The 15,510-nt window shown below is 42.5% G+C and overlaps 1 protein-coding gene across 1 annotated transcript; it reads right to left on the reverse strand.

The window, feature by feature from the left end:
* Window positions 1-3,831: 3,831 nt before the first annotated feature.
* Window positions 3,832-15,174, reverse strand: LOC114695161 (probable E3 ubiquitin-protein ligase TRIML2). Its single transcript, XM_028872382.2, is given in 8 exon segments — window positions 3,832-4,165; window positions 4,168-4,506; window positions 6,551-6,651; window positions 6,828-6,850; window positions 9,773-9,913; window positions 12,414-12,608; window positions 14,333-14,428; window positions 14,986-15,174. Coding segments are annotated over 8 exon segments (1,290 nt in total). The 3' UTR covers window positions 3,832-3,959.
* Window positions 15,175-15,510: the final 336 nt, after the last annotated feature.

A 15,510-nucleotide genomic window follows, 5' to 3' on the forward strand; every position in this document is an offset into this window, starting at 1 on the left:
AGAGAGAGAGCACGCAGAGGACAGTGACTAGAGGGAGGTGTAGGTTTGAAAGTCTATTAAAGGGAAATACATTCACCTTTTTCAAGCCAATTTGTTAGGTCTTACCTGAGGGATAGAAAGTTAGAATATTGAGAAGAAGAAATAAACTACAGCAGGGACTAATAAACTCCAGCCTCTCTTTTGTAAATAAAGTTTTATTGGAGACAATGCATGTGTATTCAGTTCAGAAGGGCCCTGGCTTTCTTTGTTCCACAGTGAGAGAGTTGCTGCCAATAGAGATGATGTGCTTAGAAAAACTTAAAAGAATAACCACCTGATTTTGGAAGAAATAAGTCTGCCAACCTCCAGTCTAGTCTCTAGGCTAGGATTCCATAAAAGTCTAAAGAAATGTAGAGGTAATTAAGTAAAACAAATAAAACCCAGCTTATCATAACAGTTAAACAATCTATACAGATCAGTGGTTTTCAACCTTCTGAATGCTGTGACCCTTTAAACACAGTTCCTTATGTTATGATGCTCCCCAATCATAAAATTATTTCTTTGACACTTCATGTGATTTTGCTGTTATGAACTGTAATGTAAATATTTGTTTTCCAATGGTCTTTGGCAACCCCCGTGAAAGGGTTGTGACCCACAGGTTGAGAACCTCTAGTCTGAATGAAAGTAAACGTGCTTTGTTGCTCAAAGGTAAAACAATGTTGGCAATTAGACTCTGCAGAAGACACACACGCACCCTGCTGCCAGGACAAAGCTTAGAAATGAAGTTTCTTGTGGATTAGAGAAAACAGGAGTTTGGCAGTTTCATTGTATGTAAAATGAAGAAATCAGGGAGAGATATTTATAGCGATTCTAGCCTGTGAGTAGAGGTTTTAAGGAGTGTCCTACAGGGTATAAGATAGCTAGAATGGGAGGGCTTTTTTTGGGGGGCGGTATTAGAAATTAATGCCAAAGAAAAAAAGCATAGGGTAGGGCTGGAGAGATGGCTCAGAGGTTAAGAGCACTGGCAGCTCTTCCAGAAGACCCGGGTTCAATTCCCCGCACCCACATGGCAGCTCACAACTGTCTATATCTCTAGTTCCAGGGCATCTGACATCCTCACACCAATGCACATAAAATAAAGTTAAATAAATTATTAAAAAAAAAGAAGCATAGGGTAATACAGATGCCTTTGTCTTAGCATTTCTCTTGCTGTGAAGAGATACCATGACTGCAGCAACTCTTAGAAAGGACAACATTTAATTGAGGTGGTGGCTTACAGTTCAGAGGGTCAGTCCATTATCATGGCAGGGAGCATGGCAGTGTGCAGGCAGACATGGTACTGGCTACATATTGATCAGAAGGCAACAGGAAGTGGACTGACACTGAGCAGTCTCTTAAGCATAGGAGACCTCAAAGCCCGCCCCCACAGCGACACACTTCCTCCAACAAGGCCACACCTACTTCAGCAAAGCCACACTTCCTAACATTGCACTCCTGATGAGCTTATGTGGGCCAATTACACTCAAACTACCACAGTCTATAACAAAGGACCTCTAAGCCTTTATTAAATCTGACAGGTTTGGGTCATCCTTGGCTATTTAAAAATGTGAGTTTAGCCTGGGGCTACATGAGACCTTTTCTCAAATAGTAATGTAATGAAAGTAATAAGAGGTAAGTATGACAAACTTCTCATTCACACAGTTCATACGCAAATACAACTAGCTTTCTGAGTGGCTAAAGCACTTCTCAGTGGGCTACCAAACAGAGAAGAGCAGATACAAGCTGTCAGAAATGAAGGGATTTCAAGCACTGAGTGTTTTAGGTCCATTCATAGATGTGTGCATCATGTATGCATATCTGTGTGCCGGGGAGAGGTTGGCCTCAGTTTTCTGCTATTCATCTCCAACGGATCTGACACAGGACCTGTTGCTCTCTCAGCTACAGGGGCAGACTAACAGGCTCCCAGGATCTGCCTGTCTCCTCGCTCCTTGAGATAGGGTTATAAATGCGTGCTGCTGTACATTCGTATGGGTGTTGGTCCTCACATCAGAAGAGCATTTTGCTCACTTAGCCATCTCTCTCTAGCTCCTAGGTTTAAGATGACATTTAATTTTGGTGGGGTTGGAGGGGTGGCTCAGCAGTTAAGGGCACTGGCTGGTCTTCCAGGTGACTCAGGTTTGACGTCTGGCACCCACATGGTGACTAATAACCCTCTGTGACTCCAGTTCCAGGGAATCTGAGGCCTCTTCTGGCCTCCATGGGTGCCAAGGACACAAGTGGTGGACAGATATACATGCAGGCAAAACACCCATACACATAAAATAATTTTAAAAATGAAAAAAATATAAAGTTCACTGGGGGACCATCAAGATGGTTCAGTGGATAAAAGTGCTTGCTGCTCAGGATGTGACAGTTTGATGAGCCCCAGGACACAGTAGAGGGAAAGAACTGACTCCCATAGGTTGTCTTCTGACCTCCACATTAGAGTGCCCTGGCCCCTGCATGCCAGTGGACACACAAGGTAAATAAACTTAAGAAAGGAAGGGAGGATGAAAGAGAAAGAAATCAATTATTTTAGGAGCTAGAGAGATGGTTCAGTGGTTAAGAGCACTTGCTACTCTTCCAGAGGACCCGAGATTGAGTCCCAGAACCCACATGGTGATTAACAATCATCTATAACTCCAGGATGATGGGGCGAGATGCCTCTGATCCCCACAGGCATTGGCACTCACACGCACATACTCCCACACAGACACAGAACTAAAATATAGTTAAATATTCACAGTTTTCTCTGACATTTTATTACCCAGATAAAATATCCAGGGAAATCGCAGGACCCCTCTCTTTGTGGAATAACCATTTTAAGTCCTGATGACCATGGTCAGTGACTGGACACCTCCCCATGAGTAGCAGAATCCACAACAGAATCCATTTACCATGCACTGGGAAACACGTATCATCCTGCTCCCATCCCTGATTAGACTTCATTTCACAAGTGTTCTTAAACATGTGTCCCTGTTCCAACTTCTAGTTCCGAGGAAACAAGACTATATTCATTCTCTAATTTTCCAATCATATGGTACATATTCATAGATTCAATGTTCCCATCCTTCATCATTTCTTTGTTTTTTATTGCACTTTTTGGTTTATTTAGTGGTACAGGGGCAATAATCACCTGCCACAGTACTCATGTGAATGTCAGAGGCCAGCTTTTGGGAGTGTAGCATGAATCTTAACAGGTCTTATTAATTAAAACAAACCTGGAGCTGGGTATTGGGGTGAATGCTGGAAGATCAATGAAGCAGAACAAGCCACAGCATCCTCAGTTTACCAGTTCCTCAGCTGATCCTGTTTCCTCAGACTGGAAGCCTCTGAGTCCTCATCCAAATGGATCTCAGCTGAACTGCTCCTAAAAGCCTAAAAGCTTAACCAGCTCTAGTTCCTGGTCCTCATGCCTTAAATACCTTTCTGCTTTCTGCTATCACTTCCTGGGATTAAAGGCTCATGCCTGGCTGTTTCCAGTGTGGCCTTGAACTCAAAGAGATCCAGACGGATTTCTACCTCTGGAATGCAAGGATTAAAGTCGCGTGTACCACCATTTTCTGGCCTCTGTATCTAGTGGCTGTCTGTTCTCTGACCCCAGATAAGTTTATTAGGGAGCACAATATTTTGGGGAACACAATACCACCACATGGGAGTTTCTCTCTTTCCACTCTGTGGGGTCCAGGAATTGAACTCAGGTTGTCAGGCTTGGCCTCAAATGTCTTGAATCCCTGAGCTATCAGGTGGCCCTGTCCTCATTCAACTTAAAAATGCAACTCCTTCCACTGAACACATGTTGAAAGCCACATTATCACAAAAGTCTCAGGGCTTTATTAGATTAATTACATAAATGTTTTGTAAAGTCTTGATCTTATTTCCTGGTCTCTTTGTGATCTGGGGTTTCACACACAGGAAGATGAAGAGCCAACAGCAGCATTTCAGGAATGGATCTGAGGGAGACAGACAGTAAGAGAGTCTGAACTCACACCTCCACTTGGAACACAAAGAGAAAATATAGGTGTGACTGCTCCTTGGAAGGTAAGGTCAGAGAAACTATAAATGAAAGACTGCTCTGTCACGTTGTAGAATGATACCTGCCCACAACCAAAGTCAAGGAAGACTCCAACTTTGAACATTTGCTTTCCAGACAGACCTTTCTTAAAGGGGGAAAGATCCAGAAGGTGTAATCGGCCCCCATCATGGTCCCCATGAGCAAGAACTTATTTCCGGAAGCCTGGGGTACGCTGTCCTTCCTCTCTGTACAGTCACATACGCCCAACTGCCAGTGTGTGGCCTGTCCCACAGCCACCTCCCAATAATGCCTCCCTGAGTTGAAGCTCTCTGCACCCAGCACGGAAGCACTGAAGTCCAGTCTCCCTGGATTGTCAGGCACACTCTGTGGAATATCTCCAAATCGCATGCTTCTCAGGTCCTCAGATAAGACAAGGGAAGGATGAGCTGTGTCTGGCTCCAAAGTTATATGTCCTGCAGGAAGAGAACTTCAATTAATGGTAGGGTTCAGCAAAACTATGCCAGAGGAATGGTTTCTAACATGTAGCTCTTTCCAAATAAGTAACATGTGGCAAAGGCAACTTAGGAGAATCCTGAAAAAAGAGACATGAAGTTTTACCTCAATAGATGGACATCATGGAGGAGAATTATGCTGATATGATGAGAAGGCCTGTTGTGTGCTAAGAAAATACCAAATGGTGCTACAATAAGGACAAGAAGATTTAGAAGTATATCTTCAACCCAAAGTCTGTAAAATTGTGCTAAAAACCAGTCACATCTAGATATCACTTCAGATCCAAGTGACACCCCCTAGAGATCTGTTTTAAACACAACACTTCCAGAAGCACCAGGCCTTGCTGATAGTACAGGATGGAGAGCTTTTCCATTCTAGTTATTGTAGACAACCTCTGAGTGTGATACACACTCCTAAGACTTCTTATGGCGGCCCCTAGGCATTAAATAGACCAAAAGAGAACATATTAGCAGAGGCTAGAACACCTAGGGGACTCTTGAAAATTGAGTTCAGAACATGAAATGCGTAGTAATACCTTATAACTGAAGGAAAGTGATACTTGCCTTCTTGTATCTCACACTGCTTTCTCTACCAAATATTATGATATTTCAAGGCACCCTGGATGACCTCCTTTTCCTACTGGCATTTCCTCCTATACATGATACCACCTAGCATCAGTTTTAAATACCTGCTGAATAGTCATGACTCACTTCTGAAATAAAATCCTAACATTAGTAAGAAATAAAATGGGGCTGGGCAGTGGTGGCACAGTCCTTTAATCCCAGCAACTGGGGAGGCAGAGGCGGGCGGATCTCTGTGAGTTCAAGGCCAGACTGGTCTACAGAGCGAGTTCCAGGACAGGCAGGGCAACACAGAGAAATCCTGTCTCAAAAAACCAAAAAAAAAAAAAATCTAGGAATTTGAAATGGAACTTCAACCTGATCGCTCTCCAAGGAGGATTTCTTAGTAGTATCCATTACCTATATCTTTTTTATTAGACTACTTCAGTATTTCTTATTTCTAACATTGAACTCAGTGGTATATCTATGGTGTGACAATTGTCCCCATAGGCATACATGTTTGAACACTTGATCCTCAGGTGGTGGAACTTTGGGGGAAGAACTAGGAGGCGTGGCTTTGCTGAAGGAGGTGCGTCACTGAGGGTGGATTTTGAAGTGTCAGAAGAATCCTGCTCTTCACGCTGTGCTCTCTGCTTCATGCTTGTGGTCACAGAGGTGAGCTCTCAGCTGCTGCTCCAGCCTCCTTCCACCTGCTGAATGTGCCCTGCCATCAAGAAGAATTCTAACTCCCTGAAACCGTAAGCCCCAAATAAACTCTTCTATAAGTTGCCTTGGTCATGGCGTTTCATTACAACAACAGAAAGGTTAACCGGCACAAGGTTCTTTACGTTCCTTTTCTTAACTTCAATAAGTAAATTGACCTCAGCCCCTGGACTGGCAGCCCACTTCCCATGATTAGAGCAGCCACAATCTTCAACTTAAATTGCAAGTTTTCACAGGTTCTTAATACCTCTAGAAGACTAGCAAAAACAATGTAAATTCCCTCTGGAAAAAAATATAACCTTTTCCCCCAGCCTCAGGTATTCCTAGAAATACAATCTCAAGAACAAAGAAACTCCCACTGTTAAAAATCAGTAAATACACATTCACATTAGATAAAAATGAGCCTCCTTTTAATTAACTGGACATTATTTAAAATAAATTATAATTGAATGAGAGGGCATTAGATGAAGGAATTATTAGACAGAATCTAAAATAACTTTACCTTATTTTTACCTTATATATATTTGAGGAAAAGTAGACTATAAATACACATCCTTACAATATGAAGCAGGAACAACCCACAACATCATACCATAAAAATGCCTATAGCATCTAGAAAACTTAAAAAATATGCATAAGTAGATTTTTGTTGTTGGTCAGATGACCATGTGATTTGCAAACATAAATGGGGTAAACAGTATTCGTGGATAGGCCCACTTACTTTGGAACCTCAGTAGTGCTTTGTTCATTCTTAGTATCAGGCATGAACTCAGGTCTGTGATCTGAGCTGGCTTTAGGCTCTGAAGCAATAGAGATTCAATCCTAAAAAAAAAAAAAAAAAAGAGGACAGTGGACAATGTCAGTCCTGGCCAGTCTCAAAGGTTGGACCTCATTAACTTTTATCCATAGATATGACCTCATTTCTGCCCAGCTTTCCCATCCCTCATGTGTGCAAGACATCAGACCTGCTTTTCACCCGATTATTTCCAGAAACTCACCTTTCTAAGTAGCACTTTGCATTCTAAGGGGGGAAAAGACACAAGATTACTACTAGATATTTGAGCCAAAGTATTTATAAGTCATGCCCAAGACACGTAAGAGTACAAGAAACATCATCTGTACTTCACTCTGGCCACTTATTCAGAACACTCTTCTTTTAAATGGTACCCATATATTTGTTTTCAGTTGTTGGGGTAGTCAGACTTGGGCAGAGCAGATGGAGGGTCACTAGGCCAAGAGGGCAGCTGGAGCCAGTCCAAGAGCTGAACATAATTGGGTCACACCTGCTCACGTTGTCTAGAAATAGGCTAGAATTGAACCATTTCCCTGGGGGTTACCTACAGAGGCTTTTTGGGAGGTTGTTTTAGTATTTATTTTAAAAGGCTTTTAATGTTTTAAATATTATGAATTGGGCTTAGGTCTACAGCCATGTGGTGTTTGCCCAGAAGCTCAATTCCCATTACCATCACTAATACACACACACACACACACACACACACACACACACACACACACACACACACATATATATTATGAATGAGCATACAAGCTTTTCAGATAAGTGCCTGGCAGACAGAGGAATATGAATAGAAGTTAAAAGACTTTAACTGACTATTGTTTTTTAGTAGCTAGCCTCTTGAAAAGACAATGCATGCGACTATATAACATATTAAATACATAGTCTGTTCAGGCTATAGTAAAATACCCTCGCTGGAATAGCTTGTTACAATAGGAATTTTTATCACATGCTCTGAAGGCTGATAATTCAGATTTTGTACTAATGATATAGCTCTCACCTGACATGGTGAAACCAATCAGGGGACTATCTTAGACCTTTTTGTGAGGGCACTAATCCATTTAGGAGAGTGCCACCCCACACAGCCGATCACCTTCTGAAGATTCCATCTCTAATACCATTGTCCCTGCAGATAAGGATTTCCATGTATGCAACATACAACAGCAGACATTATACACACACACACACACACACACACACACACACACACACACACACACCCATTTCCAGGTTACCGTCCATTACTTTGTAGAGGATTTTCGTCTTTTGACAGTGTTTGTGAATGTTAACAAACACATATGTACTTACATATTATTTTCTAAAACCCAAACAAAAAGCCATTATGCATGACTCCTTGCCGATTCAATGAGATACTTTAAAGACAATGTCAGTGCCTGGAGATACATTTTATTCTTTTCATTGGATGGGTGGGTGAAAAAAAGGCACTTCTCAACTCAAACTTTCTGTTTCACTTTATTGTTTTAGAGACAAGGTCTTACACTGTAGCCCTGGCTAGCCTGCAACTCACAGCAAACCCCCTGCCTCATCCTCCCAAGCATTGGCATTACAGGCATGAGTCACCATGCCTGGCTTTCAAACTTACCCTGATAAATTATTAAGGTGATAAATCATTTTACAAAACAGTTCTATATCACACCAGGATACGTTATGGGAATCATGGTGTGTGGATGTATGGTATGTGATGCTTCAGAGAGAACATGTCTAGCTCATGTTCTCAAACATTTGTCATAAGGTAAAACTGATCTAAGTTCACTCTTGTAACATTTTGAAACATACCTAGAAGGAACACCTATCATTCTCTCTCTCTCTCTCTCTCTTTCTCTCTCTCTCTCTCTTACACACACACTTACACACACACACACACACACACACACACACACACACACACACACACACACACACACACACCAAGGCTCAGAGATCATTTGAAAGAAGGGAAAATGGGTAAGAGCCAGCAGCAGTGAATGACTACAAGAAAACCTTATTTTCTGCACCCAGCAAGCCAGTTGCCCATATGAACTCATGGCAGTTGTGACAGCATCCACAAAACCTTATGCAGGCCCACGCTAGACCAAGTCCTAGCATGGACAGGTGAGCTGGGCACGCAGTCTCACCCCAGTCATGAAATGATTAGTAATTGCTAGCTGCTAGGAGAGGAAGGGACAGTTTTCTTTAAGAGTGTAGCCCCTGGTAAGGCAGCTGCTCTCCAATGGAAGAACACATCCAAGAATAGCTGGGCAGTACAAACTGGTCTTGAAGGATTTAAAAAAAAAAAAAGACCCTGGGCTACAGAGTGAGTTCCAGGAAAGGCTCCAAAGCTACACAGAGAAACCCTGTCTCAAAAAAACAAAAACAAAACAAACAAACAAAAACATTACATCAAACTTTCAAAGGACTAATTTTTTTTTTTCTTTCTGAGATCAGGCTGTCCTGGAATTGGCTGTGTAGATCAGACTGACCCGAACTCAGAGATCCACTAGCTTCATTTTTAATAAAAAGAAATACAGCATATTATCATTATCTTTTATCATATCCTTGTACAGTAAAACACCATAGCTTACTCCTATCCTCTATCAATGTCTATCAACCATCTATCTATGTTTTGACCTATAATTCAATACTTGTCGGTCAACCTCTCTCGACATCTTCCTTTTCAGCTTTCCCCCAGGCTTTATTAATCATTCTCTTTATTAATCATTCTATGACATCATTTAAGTTCTATATATGAATGGGAATATTGTGGTCCTTTCTTTTCTAGGCTCCACTTACATTTAACATAAAGATCCCAAATTCATCTTTTTTATGGCTGAACAGTATTCTACACATGAAGTATTTGTATCACCTTTCTTTATCAGTCCCTATTACTGTAAAAGGTTTTTTTGCACACTAATTTCATTCCTTTCAGACATATGCCAGAAGTGGGATTGAGGGAGGTCAATACTGTTCCTCATATGGCTGTATTGATTTACATTATTCATAATGCTTTTCGCAGGTGGACAATGGCTGCCTACCCTTCACTTTGGGTTGAAGATCACTGGACCTGGCATTCTGGAAGTGACCCCTAATGAGTTCTGCCCCCTCTCCAGTTCTCAAATGCTGTTAAGGAAGGGTTTTCTCCAGGCTTACCTGCAGCAATGGTATGGCAGGTTCACCACACTTCTTCTCCAGCTCCGTGATGGTCTTCTGGAGGCTGCAGAGGTGCTTACCAACGCAGACTTCACTGGCCTTCAGTTTGCTCATGTTTTCTCTCCCCACGTGGCTAAGTCCCTGTAGATGCATCTCCTCATCACCATTCAGCAATCTGTATCTTTTCTCATTTACTAATTCAACCTTGTCCTGTGAATCTGCTTTCTTCTTAGAAATAGACATGACCAGGTAAGGCCATGCTTTCATGCTGATATAGACTGCTTTTTAAGAGAAACCCAAGCAGGGCGGTGGTGGCGCACGCCTGTAATCCCAGCACTCGGGAGGCAGAGGCAGGCGGATCTCTGTGAGTTTGAGGCCAGCCTGGGCTACAGATTGAGCTCCAGGACAGGCTCCAAAGCTACACAGAGAAACCCTGTCTCAAAACACAAATAAATAAATAAATAAATAATAAAGAAAGAAAGAAACCCGAGGCAGGGAGTGGTGGCAGTATACCCTGGATGGAATCCCAGCACTTAGGAGGCAGAGACAAAAGGCAGGAAGATCATGAGTTCAAGCCAACCTGGACTACAGAGTGAGATTTCATTCCTAAATAGACAAATAAATGGAATTTTACCATTGTTTAATATGCTAAAATTAAAGGAGGCATTTGTTCATATAGTCTGTTTACTCAGATTAACAAACACGGCATCCAAAGCATATTACTTTCTTTTTGGTGTGACATTTTGTTCAGAAGTTCAATGTTTCACCACTAATTAAAATGATAAGTTAGGGCATGGTATCCCTTTAATTCCGACACTCGGGGACAGAGGCAGGTGTCTTTCTACCAGTTCAAGGCCAGCTAGGGTAACATACTAAGACACTGTCTCAAAAACATTTTTTTTTTGTTGTTGTTGTTAAAGATGGGATCTCCTTGCATTGCCCTGGCTGTCCTGTAACTCACTATGTAGAACAGACTGGCCTCAAACTCACAGAGATCTGGCCACTTCTGCCTCCCAAGTGCTGGGATTAAAGGTGTGTGCCACCATGCCTGGCCACTCAAAAGCAAATTTTAAAATTTACACTTTAAGCTGGGTAGTGGTAGCACATGCCTTTAATCCCAGCACTTGGGAGGCAGAGGAGGGTGAATCTCTGTGAGTCTGAGGCCAGCCTGGTCTACAGAGTGAGTTCCAGGACAGGCAAGGCTGTTACAGAGAAACCCTGTCTTGAAAACATTAAAAAAAATTATACTTTAACCAATAATGATTGGAGATGCTTATATATATAGGCTACTGATAACTATTTTTTGTTTGTTGTTTGTTTGTTTATTTGTTTGTTTTTTCTAGACAAAGTTTCTCCGTGTCATTTTGGTGCCTATCCTGGATCTACAGAGTAGATACCAGGCTGGCCTCAAACTCACAGAGATCTGCCTGGTTCTGCCTCCTGAGTGCTGGGATCAAAGCTATGCACCACTGTGGCCCGGCATATCTGTTTTTTTTTTTTATCCTCATAAATATATTACATTCCACCTGATCTTATTAGCATATGATGGTATTAACTAGGGAAAGACGAACATTAGATTTTATTTCTCATCTGGCAACTTGTTTCTGTCTTGGAGAATTCCTCCCTGACACATAGAGTCATGCTATCCCTTGCCTCGTGGCAAGTAGCATTCGCTAGTACAGCTGCCGCCCAGTTCAGGCTGCAAGGCTTCATGTAGAAGGCTATAGGTTACATTTAATCTCCCGTTGCCATTAAAGATCACAACAGTAATAACAGCGCCTGCTATTTATGGATGGCTTAAAATGTACCAGGCAATGTCTAAGGGATCTCTGTAGATGATTTCAGTCAAACCTCACAGCAGCGACATGAATTAGAGGCCGTTGAGATTTCCATTTCACAGCCAAAGAAACGGGGTTAGACGCTGAGCTGCACAGGCTCAAGGCTACCTAAAAGCTAGGAACTGCTATCACTCCAGTAAGAGTCTAAAGAACCTGCCTTCTGAGGTTAACTCTCAGTGTGGCTCTGGACAGACACAATATTAGTGCTGTCTTAGCCATGCATCTTTCCATGGATGCAAGTATATTATTAGCAGTGTAATATGAGATAATGCATATGTACAATAATGTACAGGTCTATTTTACCTTCCTTGCTTGTCTATTTATAGGTGTATGTGGACAGAGGTGTATAACAGAATTGCAAGTCAGGTGGATGTCTGTGGGTTCAAGGCCAGCCTGATCTACAGAGTGAAATGCAGGACAGGCTCCAAAGCTCACAGAGAAACCCTGTCTTGGCTGGGCAGTGGTGGTGGTGGTGGTGGTGGTGGTGGTGGTGGTGGTGGTGGTGGTGGTGGTGCATGCCTTTAATCCCAGCACTTGGGAGGCAGAGGTAGGCAGATCTTTGTGAGTTCAAGGCCAGCCTGGTCTACAGAGCGAGATCCAGGAAAGGCGCAAAGCTACACAGAGAAACCCTGTCTCAAAAACAACAACAACAAAACAACAACAACAACAAAAACCCTGTCTCGGAGAAAAAAAAGAGAGAGAGAGAGAGAAAATGTCAGGTGAGTACACACATAGATTGCATTGAATAATTTATCTGGGAATGGATACACTGTTTTGCTATTACTTTCCGAATATTCTCTCACCTGTAGCATTTCCTGGAACTCATGATTGAGCTCAGCACTAAAGTTCCTCAGTTCGTTCTGATGAGCATCTTTCAAATCCAGGTCAGATTCACAGACTGACAGTCTCAGAAAGCACAGCTCCAGCTCTTCAGTCAGCAGCAGGAATCTCATGTTGTACTCAGTCCTGATCATGTCCTTAAACCTCTTCTCATCTTCCTTCCTCAAATGCAGATGGTACAGATTTCAGGGAAAACTGACAGGTGTGAATCTCCTTCTTTAACCATGACACAACCGCAAAAGGAATTCCGTTAAGACTCACCAGGATATCAACAGAATCAGAAACTCAACTGTGTGGATGGAGGAATGTTCACTGACTTTATGAAGTCCAGGAAGCAAGGTCAGGTGTGAGCTACAGTCTCAGGGCACCTGAGACTGAGGCAGGGGAATGCAGTGCTTGAGACCAGTATGATCTCCTTGAAAACCTTGTCTCAAAAACCAAATGAGCTAAGGAAACTATGATCCCTGGCTAAAAGAGAGCAGGGGCTTTCTCTTACAGGAGCAAAGTTCTAAACATACTCATTATGTTCTTGTTTTGTTTTGTTTTTGAGATCAAGTCTGGTCTCGAACTTGCTTGTAACTGAGGATGACCTTAGTTCTGTTTACATCTCTCCAGCACTGGGATTACAGACAGACTTTCCCACCATGTCTGCTTTTGCTGGACTCCAAATGCAGGGCTTTACGCATACTAGGCAAACACTATCAATTGAGCCATATCGCCCCTGCCCAAGGCTCTCTACTGTGTGTGTGTGTGTGTGTGTTGTGATTTTTTTTTTCTTTTTTGAGAGCTTTCCTTCTGAGACACATCTTGCTAATATAATTTAGCTCAGGTTACCCTGGAAATCACTATGTAAGTTAGAGCTTTCCTCTTCCAAATTTGAGAGCTACAGGTGTGTGCCACTGCTAGTTTTCTGTTTAAATCATATTTAGGGGATGGAAAGATGGCCCAGAAGTTAAGAGCATTGACTGCTCTTCCAGAGGTCCTGAGTTCAATTCCCAGCAACCACATGGTGGCTCACAACCACTTGTAATGAGATCTGGTGCCCTCTTCTGGTATGAAGGCATACATGCAGGCAGAACGATATATTCATAATAAATAAATGTTTACCAAAAAAAAAAAATGTTTAAAAAATCATATTTAAAAAACAAAACCAGCCGGGCGGTGGTGGTGCATGCCTTTAGTCACAGCACTCGGGAGGCAGAGCCAGGCGGATCTCTGTGAGTTCGAGGCTAGCCTGGTCTCCAAAGCGAGTTCCAGGAACGGCGCAAAACTGCACAGAGAAACCCTGTCTCGAAAAACAAAAAAACAAAAACCAAAAAACAAACAAACAAACAAACAAAAAAAAACCCAGCAAAAATCAGGTTAAACTAAAAAAGAAAACAGGAGGATTTATTCCTTACACAAAAAATATTATTTACATGTTCTTTTTGGTGAATTTGTTTCTTTGGTCATTTACAAAATGAATTTTTTTTTGTCACTTTCAAGAGTTTGTTTTTTTTTATCATCAAGTAATTAGCCTTCTGGATAGAGACGGCTCAGTGGTTAACAGCACTTACTATTTTTGCAGAAGACCTTAGTTTAGTTCTCACCACCCATATCAGGCAGTTCACAGCTGCCTATGACTCTGGCTCTAGGGGATCCAACACCCACTTCTGACCTCATTTGGCACCAATCTTGCATGCTCAAACATACTTGTAAACCTTAAAATAAAAATTTTAAATATGACAAGGATAAAAGCGAATCTTCAAAAAGCTTCCTTCCCTTTATGGGTTCCAGATACTTCTTCCTGCTCTGCCGTCTTGTTCAGTCCATCGATACGGTATTACCTAATTCCTATCCTTATCGACAGGTTCCCTCTCCCCAGGATCGGGATAAACCTCACCTGAATGACCACCATTCTCTCTTGCTCCTCCATCAGTAAGCTTTTAGCTGCTTCCAGCTTCTCCCTGAACACACCCAGTGTTTCCTGGAGTAACTTCTACAGAGAAACAGATCACAGAATTGCAGGTGAGCTCCTTGTTGAGAACAGAGGGGTCCCCCTTTACTCCCCCAGACAGGGTTTCTCTGTGTAGCCCTGGCTATCCTGGAACTCAAAGAGATCCACCTGCCTCTGCCCCCTGATGTTGCAATTAAAGGCATGCACCACCGCCCTGGGGAACAGAGGTTTCTTATCTGAAGAAAACACTAAAACAAGGTTAGTAGCCTCGACCATGTGTTTTCTTTGGCCTTGATATAGAAGATTTAGTTTATTGTGGTATTTCTTTCTTTTTTTTCCAGACAGGGTTTCTCTGTGTAGCATGGAGCCTGTCCTGGAACTCACTCTGTAGACCAGGCTGGCCTTGAACTCAGAGATCCTCCTGCCTCTTCCTCCCGAGTGCTGGGACCAAAGGCATGTGCCACCACCTCTCGGCTACTGTGGTATTTCTTAATCAACTCCCAGGGTATTGTTTCTGGAGAATCAGTATATCTGTCCAATCAATCAACCAGTCAATCAGTCAATCAGGAGTTGACCAGACTCCTTTAGATTTTCCTTACCCTATAATACTCAGCAGCCTCTTGTATCCCATATACCACATGCTGCTTGTGCTCTGCAGACTGGAAACATTCACTGCACAACGTGACTTGGTCATCGTCACAGAAGAGCTGCAATGGCTGCAGGTGTGTTCCACAGCAGGCCTCCTCTGTGAGGCTGCGAAGTAAACAGAGCATGGGCTTTTGGGACATTCTGGTCAGTGAATGCTGGCCTGCTTGTTTCTGCTGTGGACTTCTTCCCTGCTGATGATCAGGAGCAGATCAGTTGATGTTTTTTTTTGTGATCTGAAGCAGGCCCACTCAGTAAGCTCAGGCGCTACAGCGGAACAGAATCCAACTAGCTTTTCAGTAGTTCTGTACTGAGGAAGGAGACAGAGTTAGGGCCATATTCCTGGTCAGACAGGCTCAGGTCTTCTGACAATCCAGCAACAGGTTAGAAGATCAACTCTAAGCAACAGCAGAGCACATTTCTCTCCAAGTCAACAGAAGGCAAAATGTAAATACAATTGTAGTGGGTAGCCATTCCAA

Source organism: Peromyscus leucopus, chromosome 17 (assembly GCF_004664715.2).
Source record: "Peromyscus leucopus breed LL Stock chromosome 17, UCI_PerLeu_2.1, whole genome shotgun sequence".
NCBI classification, from domain to species: Eukaryota; Metazoa; Chordata; class Mammalia; order Rodentia; family Cricetidae; genus Peromyscus; species Peromyscus leucopus.